This window comes from Chinchilla lanigera, unplaced genomic scaffold, assembly GCF_000276665.1.
Source record: "Chinchilla lanigera isolate Chin_1 unplaced genomic scaffold, ChiLan1.0 scaffold00006, whole genome shotgun sequence".
Taxonomy (NCBI): Eukaryota; Metazoa; Chordata; class Mammalia; order Rodentia; family Chinchillidae; genus Chinchilla; species Chinchilla lanigera.
This window is the reverse complement of record NW_004955407.1, coordinates 19618452-19627368: the sequence shown is the minus strand read 5'-3', so window position 1 is coordinate 19627368 and position 8917 is coordinate 19618452. Positions and strand designations below refer to the sequence as shown.

Genomic DNA, 8917 nt, shown 5'->3' with positions numbered 1-8917 from the left:
TTCAGTGGACTTTAAGTTAAATCAATAATGTCTTACCTTGCATAACTTAGCATAATTGACACAGCAAAGGTTACAAAGCCTTTAATTGCTTCAATAGGAAATATATATTATATGTATACATATATAGAGAGAAAGAGGTGATATATAAGTTAAGCTTTATAAGTCTGTGTCTGTGATTTTTAAAATGTTTATACCTGTACAACAAAAGAAATGTCTCAAAAAGGACTTCAGTCAGAGGGTTGAAGGTTAATCTGTTAAGAACTCTCTGCAAATATCAAGTACAAATTAATGACTAATTCATCTATCATGAATTCCATATTTTTCTAATAGTTCTCAAAATGATGTGTCATGTTTTTGTTTACGACATGAATTTAATTTCATTCACCGCAACAAATAGGCTGTCCAGGTGATTACCATTTACAACTCTAGACATCTTTACTCAATTATATCTTCTTAAAGATTAACCATCCTTTTAAAGTGACCTAATGTGGAGGAACATAACAATGTCAAAGGAAGGGACACACACAACACATTTACACTAACTACTGTGAGTGTAACTTTGTTGCTTTATAAGTGTTTAAAACTTAGAGAGGTTGTGTGCTTCGGTTGGTGCTGGAGTATCCAGTGTTGCTGATGCAGAGAATATAATTATCTATATTCTCTCACAAGCCATAAATTAGCAAGCTTTCAAAAACCTAAAATGGGCTCAAAAAGAAGTGTATTTTCAAGGCGCCATCCTCTGAGCTCCTATGAAGTCATGTTTGCTGCTCTGTTTGCCATATTATTGTTGATCTGTGCTGGGTTAATTGCATTATCCTGGCTGGCAATCAAGGAATCAGGAAAAGGTAGGTCGCAGGCTGGGATACTGAGGGTGTTTTTAGATGTAAGTACACACTTTCATCTCAATTATACTGTCAGTATATTTTATTCATGGCTGGAATTCATAACAAGATATTTTGTTACATTCATTTGCTTGTCTGTACTTAACAGATTACTAGGAAAATTACTTGGTGTGTAATTTGAAACAATCTAGAATTCAACCATGAAAGTAATGTGTCATTTTTCTTTTTCGTTTCTTCCTTCTGTTAGTGAATACGGGTGTTTCTTAATTCAGCATCTAATGTAGTAGGTTTCACAACACGAAGGTTAATGCTGATAGACTTCAAATTATCAATATTAAAACACTGTTGACTATACAAGTCAATCAATATGGAAAATTATTGGAAAGTTATTGTTCATTTCTATAGAATAGTATATCATCATTCTTTTATTAGGCCAAAAATTTTAACTACAACAGTATGAATAAATTTGAATGTAAATGTAGACTTATAAGAATCTCAATCTGAGTAGTGACTAGTGATATAAAAACAATTTTAAAGATTATTATTCAGAAATTCTTTAGTTGCACCATCCGCTTTTCAAAGCTATTCAAATGTATCATCCTGATACAGTAAGCACTTGAGGCTTTTTGTTTGATTGTTTGTTTGTTTGTTTGTTTGTTTTGTGGCACCAGAAATCAAACTCAGGACCTTGTGCTTGCCAGGCAGGCACTATGTGGCTGAGCAATATCCCTAGGGCCACTATGACTTAATTGTAATTAGTATTTCATATCACAAATGAGGACTCTGACATCAGAAATTTAAGCACTTTTTGCTTAAGCTTTCATTATGAGTAAGTAACAGAGGTGAGATTCCAAAGCACATAACCAAGTCTGAAAGTAGCCCTCTTCTCTATCACTTCTTCACTTTTAAGATAAATTAGATGCATAGCAATATTATAACCACTGAGTTTATTCTTTCTGAGAAAATGTTCATATTTTTAATGGTGGATTTTATAGGCAGATAGACTCTTTCCAAAAATTCACAGGTAGAACCTTTCACATGTGTGCTTAGTTGACTCAGAAAATTCTTAGTTTTTGAGTTGGTTATTTTTCCCTAATGAGTAAATTTTTGAATTTGAATATAATAAAATATTTTACAGTTTTATAAAACAATTTCAATGCGATCCCTGGTTTATTTAAATAGTATAGCTATAGGCATGTACTAGGAATATATTTTACACAAAAGAATATTTGTAAAGTTTTTATGGTTATATGAACATTCAAGCAGGTCTTTGGAAAAGTGGCTGCTTTGGTCTTATTGAAATGGTGTGAGTAACCGTGTAGAGGTTATTGGAGTCCATTGGAATCTTGGTGCTCAGTAAAGATGCAATAGTTATTTTATAGACAAAATGGAAAACAACAAAAAGAACAAAAATAACCCCAAAAAATGGAAAACAATTTTTTACAAATGTTAATGCAATTTAATTGGAAACACCTAGTTATAAAAAGCTATTTGAGTTAAATTGGTAATACAACACCAGAGGATATAAGATATACTGCAGTGAACTTAATGTATATGCTTTTATACTTTATTGGAAATAATGTTAAACTTTAGAAATTAAAAACTGTATAGACTTTTAGTTAAACACCCCCCCTCTTTTCTCAATATTGATATGTCTTATATACATACTTATTGTCACAAGGAAGAAATTAACACTGGTAAAACGCAACTAACTGAATCATAGTTTTTTCGCTGATGCTCTAATGTTTAGGATCCAATGACTTTTCTTGTGTAGCATTTACTTTTCATATTCCTTTGTCTTCTCTATGACAGTTTTGTTTTTCTTTGTTGCCCACATTTAAACAAGGAAATTTAAAAGTAATTTGGACTATTTAAAAAATGAAATGGTACAAATAACCATCAGTTACATCAATTATGCAATGATAACTGCTTGGCCTAAGTCCAAGTTTACTGTTTGATATTATATCTGGTGTTCTGAACTGAAATTTTGATGTGTGAAACAATTTGGAACTTATATGTCCAAATTCCAAATCTGTCACTTAAGACCTTTGCTGCTTCAGAAAATTCTTGTTCATTCTAAATTCCAATTGCACCATTGTGGAAAAGAAAAAAAAATAACATCTTACCAGTGTGAGAATTGTGCATCATTCCTATTATATTTACTAATAAGCTCATCATTAGGTTTTCTAGTGCAAGCTATGTCTTTCACATATAAAAGGTAAGAGAAAAAATATTCTAATAGAATTATGCAATTTGCTTACTGTTTCTTCACTGTTTTGTTATTGAGGTAATCTATTTTCTACACTATTCTTAATAACTTTAATAAAGATAATCAGCATCAAATATCCAAACATCACAATTTTATAGTTACTAAAATGCAAGAGGTAGCTTCAAAGATATGTTTCAAAGTAACACACATACTGAAATCTTCACAGCAGTCCACATGTAGCAAATCAGCAGTGTTCCTGAAGGCTGGGAATTCGAGAAATACCGGAAAGCAGCTACAGAACTTTTAATGGTCCCTTTCTCACCATGCATTCCTGAATCTCTTCCCCTTAATGGAAGTGACAGTTGATTAGCCCGAGTCTTCCAAAAGGAATCTCAATTTTTAAAAAATTCTCAAAATCTAATAAAATGTTAGACTTCAAAGGAAAAAAAGAAATAACAGAAGAGAAATAAGGTATCTGTTTAATCCTTTAAAATAATTAGACAGCAAAAAAGAGAAAACAGGTAACCTTGAAACAGAAAAACTGCAGAGAAAAATCAAGAATTACAAAGCCAATGTGTCAAGCAAGAACTTTACTTCTGTGTCTTAAACAAGATTGTGTATAGTGTCTGCTATTTATAATTAAGTGTTTTATTTCTTCTTAATTTATCTAGATACAGCAAGTCATGAAACCAGAGGGACATTTAAAATAATATCTGGAGCTACATATAATCTTACTTTACAAGACAAACACTCAGTGGATTTCAAAATTCTTGCTTTTGACCTTCAGCAAATGGTAGGAGACTATGTATTTTCAGTTGGTTTATAATTTCATGACATAATTTCATAAACTTCTTGCCAACACATAGAGGGATCAAATTTTTTCACTATGATAAAAATTAGTAAACACATGTCATATGTTCAATATTTTTTAATGAATCTCTCATCATTATGAAGAAAATTTCCCCAATTTAAGCAGAACATAAAGACAAGCTGTACTTGGTAAAAACTTTGTATGCAAAAGTTAAAATCTTCAGTTTAGTATACTTTTCAAATTTAAAAAACATTTTTTAAATCTTTTTTTAGATAGATGAGATCTTTCAATCAAGTAATCTGAAGAATGAATATAAAAGCTCAAGAGTTTTACAATTTGAGTAAGTATACTCACAAAATTGTTAATGACATCACAGAGTTACAAAGTAGTGCTTCTTGGAAAGATATGCAAGAGTATGTACTATAGAAGTAGAATAGTATCATGCTGTGTAGAAAAAATATTTAAATTTTTAACATTTTGTGATGATTGAGAAAAGTAGCACAGCATAAATTTTATTTTAGTATAAAATAATAACCAGTCATAATTGATCTTGTATTGATGTGTTTCTCTCTCCTCATGGCACTGTGTGTTGCTTGTGAGAGATAGATCCCATGTTCTTGTGCACAGCAAGCAAAGAATTGCAAGTGCACACCCAAGGGTAACAGAAAAAGCAGCCACAGTTATTGAAGATAACAATAATGTGTGCTCAGGGGAGGTCCATGCCAAAAGAAACAAAAGGTGGCACAAATGGAAAAGTGGTGCTAGGACCACAGGGGAACAGGAAAAAGGAAGATAAACCAGGCTTTCAGATTTTAAAAGATGTACATTCTGGCCCTGGTCCCTCTTGTTGCGTCTCTGGATAAGACTGACAGAAATGCCTGGCAGAGTGCTGAGTCCTCTCAGGGGCACCTTCGTATGCATGACTCTGCATTCTGTTTTAATCACATACATGAGATATGGTCTCTGTGTATAAACTGCTAACAAAGTTCAAGTAAGAAAAGATTACTGAAGGCTGGGCCATGGGATCCAACATGCATGTACTGTAGCATGAAGCTTTTGAGAGTCCCTGAGTCTTTGTTACTTTATTTTATTTTATTTTATTTTATTTTATTTATTTTTCTTCTCTTAAGAAAATGGAAGGAGAATAGGACCTGGTTGTTGCTCAAATTCAGGTGGATGGAAGGGGGTGTGGTCTCCCAGCCTCAGTTGTAACACCTGTGATACACAGGGTCAAATCTTACAGAAACACTTGGGAAAGGCAAAGAGGAATGCATGCATGAGCAGACTCAATGTTCTGTTTGCTCTGAATATGTGGAAGAAGTTTGTTTGTTATTTGTAAAATACAATGTCACTTAACTTAATTCACACTGTAAATCACAAGAGAGAAGGAACTTGTTCACTACTGTACCAGGAAGGTGGAAGACTCTACTTGGTGCAAATCAAGTGTTCAATGAATGAATGGCTCTTAGATTAAGAGAATAATAATATAATTTCACTATGGTGCTTTAATCTAGATATGTGTGTGTATGTGAGACATATAAATATGTGTGTGTGAGATATATAAATGTGTGTATACTGTATATGGTGTACATTTATATATACATAAGTGAATATATATACATAAATGAAGATTTCTATATATTCATTATATATATGAATATATATATAATATAAATAAAGATTTTAAAAAGGGTTCTCCCTTAATGAATTTTTGGTTTCTCCCGATGAACATGCGTCACTGTAGAACTGCTGTGTCCCTGGGGAAGAGTCCAGGCTTTCCTATTTTGATATCTTGCTGGCATAACTCTGAATCTAGAGTTTTCTAAACCATGACTATAGTTGGACCCTTTGTATAGAGATGCACATCAGTAAGAATATTAGCAAAGAAAATTGTAACTCTAGTTAGGATCCATGGAGTTAAGTTAAAAACAGAATGTTCAATAGTAAAACAATAAAAGTAGAACATATGGGAGAATCCCTGGAAAAGAGAGGGAGAAAGGCTTAAAAGTAGTCTAAGGTGAAATAAATCAGACACTCACATCTTTACTCAGAGTAAATATCACACTGAGTAAATACCACACTGTTTCTCTGGTAAGAGAAAACGAAAGTGTAAATAAGAACCAAAATGTATACTAGATACTGTGAAATAGGAAGAAAATGTTAAAAAGGGAAAAGGAACTGGGGGGAGTGAGAAGGACGAAGGAGGGAAAAAGGAAACAATAAGAAGAGAAGGGAAAAATGTAAGCAAGAGCACTTGAAGTGCGGGGAGGGAATGGGAAAGGCAGGAAGAATGAAGACGTGCTATGCACAGGTACAAATTCTCTACAATGGATGTGATCATTGTGTATATCTGAGATGTACCAATAAATTAATTAAAAATAACTTGAAGAAAAAATAACTGATGAAAAGAGAATTTGTGGTTTAGAAAAATCTGGAAACTCCTCCAACATCAGGCTGCTAATAATAATATCTCTCTATCTAAAATGATCATTCATTGTTTCTATGACTAACTTTCATATACTGTGTAAATTTACTCGTAATGGCGAACAAAGTTGAGCCTGCAGAGTCTCATATTCAGAAACTGTCTGACTACGGGTCCTATGTTTATTTTATTTGTATATAGAACTTTGAACTTACACTGGGCGTAGGAAGGAGGGAAAGGGTAGCATGCAGCTGGGAATGTGTGGGGAGGAGGGGAGGTCTGTGCGAAGTGTTTATTGCTCCTGGGCTGGTTGGAGTTAATAGTGAAGTTCAGACATAAGCTGGAGACTACGGTGTGGGGAATCTGTTGGCCACCAGGGGTATTAAGTCAAGATTCTAACATACATTTGGTAGTGTGGAACAATATTTTCTTAGTTTCAGCCTGTAGGTATTAAGTGATTAACTTCCCTTATCTCCTCCATCCTCCCCTCTGTAGCCTTCGTAATTAAATTTAGGATATCTCAGACTTTTTTTCTTTTATCAATATATATATCTAGTGGGCGATCAAAACCCCATTGTGTTCTTCAATGTTGTGTAAGTAATCTTTTATTTGTGTAAAGGGTAAAATCACTATATTTGAAACTGTAAATTATTTGAGTTGAAGAATTGCCCCTTTCCTCTATGTTATAGTTACCTAGGAGACCAGTATAATGCCCAAAGCTTGATAAATATGTTAGAATGATTCTGAAATAATGTACTTCATCGGTGTAGAAGTATTTTCCCCTGTTAGTATCTGAACTCCTTTTAAATCAGCAGTAAATTTTTGAAAAACGCAATGTAGGGGAATCTCATGAAAATGTCTGTGTGATAAATTACAAGCAAGTACTGTGGGAGAATGAGAAGGGGAGGATAGAAAAATATCAGAAGGTAGAAAGAATAACAAGAGAACATTTAAAATCACTTTAATAATCACATATAAATAGTCACACTCTATTCACAGGGAAATATGGCATATTCATAAGTAGTTTATTATTTTCTTTGTAATGTACAGTTATAAAATCAGGGAAGAGAAACAGCTGAGTTCTCACCTATGGAACAATATAATAGTAATAGCCATGCCAATTGTAAAACATATACAAACAGGTAATATATATAGATATGTTAAAGGACATACATGTGTCCTTTAAAACATTCATTTTTACATATTTATAGAGCAAATGCTTTATATACTCTTTAAATGTCTAGCTTCAGCAAGGCATGATGGTGCCAGCTTGCAATCCCAACACTAGGAAGCTGAGGCAAAAAGGTCACAAATTTGAGACCAGCCAGGGTAATTTAGTGACTTAGCAAAACCTTGTCTCAAAATAAAATCTAAAAAAAGGAGGAAGAACCAGAGATGAAGCTCAGTTTGAAGGCCCTGGACTAAATACTGAACTTAGTCATCAGTCTGTTTTCGTTTACTTTTACAAGTACTTAATGCCAACCCTTGGCACCTGCTAACTTGTGTGTGTGTGTGTGTGTGTGCGTGTGTGCATGCTTGGGTGTGTGCACGCCTGTGGGGGGGTAGGCACTCTACATGGCAATCAAATAATTTGTCCTGGCTTGGAAATACTTCCTGTTATTCTGCTTTATGGAAAATGCTTTGATTCAGAAAACATTTAGTGGTTGTTTATTTTAATAAAGTACAGCTTACCCTTCGTGGCAATACATCCTTTAGTTTGCCCTTTGGGCACAAATGAGTCACAAAGTTAGGAAAGAAAAGACTTTTGTTTATTCAGCAAACCTCAGGTTATCAATATCATTAAGGAAAACATGAGATAAGATCCATTTTGATGTATTACACACCAGTTCTCGGTACTCTGATAGCATTTATCTGCTTGAAATAAAAAAAGTCTCAGCTATTCTACTAGAGCAAGTACTAGGAAATGAAAGTGACCATTCTCCCTAAAGAACTAATTCTCTTTTACTTTAATAAATAAAATCAATCTCACAACAGTGCTAGAAGTCATTGTTAATATACTAAAAATAGCAGCTTCAACCTTCTTATTCTGTGAGCACAAATGATGTTCATTATAGTTTTCTTGATTTCTACTATATATCTCTCTTCTCTTAAAATTTGCACTGGATATGAAAATAAGTTTTAAAAATACAATTGTATGTCTATAGAAGATATGTAATTCTTATGCTTGCAAGATATAAATATCTATTATGAAATGCAATGTATAATTCACAACTAAGAGAACACATTTTTCAAACAAAGATGTTTTATGCCTGAGGATGAGCTAATCTCATTTTTTTCAATTCAGTGAAAGAAAATTCCAAATTTATACTTTCTGTGCCTCAAATACTATTCTTTATTAACTAACTCAAATAAAATAAAAGCATTTAGTCAAATTAAATAGATAGAAATATATAATGAGAACACAGAGATTTAATTTTAGAATTAAAATTATCTAGTGTGGAGCCAAAGATACGGTATATCATTGGCTTCAATAAATTCTTGAGATTGAAGACAGAATAAATGATAGGTATTATTTAATCTTACTTTATTCCAATCATATTTAATTTGAGTCTTTCTGGTTCATATTTAAACACTCATATTTTTGGAGATCCAATTTCTTTTTTTTTTTTTTT

General features: G+C 32.8%; 1 protein-coding gene across 1 annotated transcript in view; it reads left to right on the top strand.

The window, feature by feature from the left end:
• The first annotated feature begins 700 nt into the window (after nt 1-700).
• Nucleotides 701-8917, top strand: part of Tmprss15 (transmembrane protease, serine 15) — a 116216-nt gene continuing 107999 nt past the window's right edge. Inside the window, exons 1-3 of the mRNA XM_005375963.1 lie at nt 701-845; nt 3723-3844; nt 4135-4202. Coding sequence (XP_005376020.1) covers nt 701-845; nt 3723-3844; nt 4135-4202 — 335 coding nt within the window. The remainder of the gene's footprint in view (nt 846-3722; nt 3845-4134; nt 4203-8917) is intronic.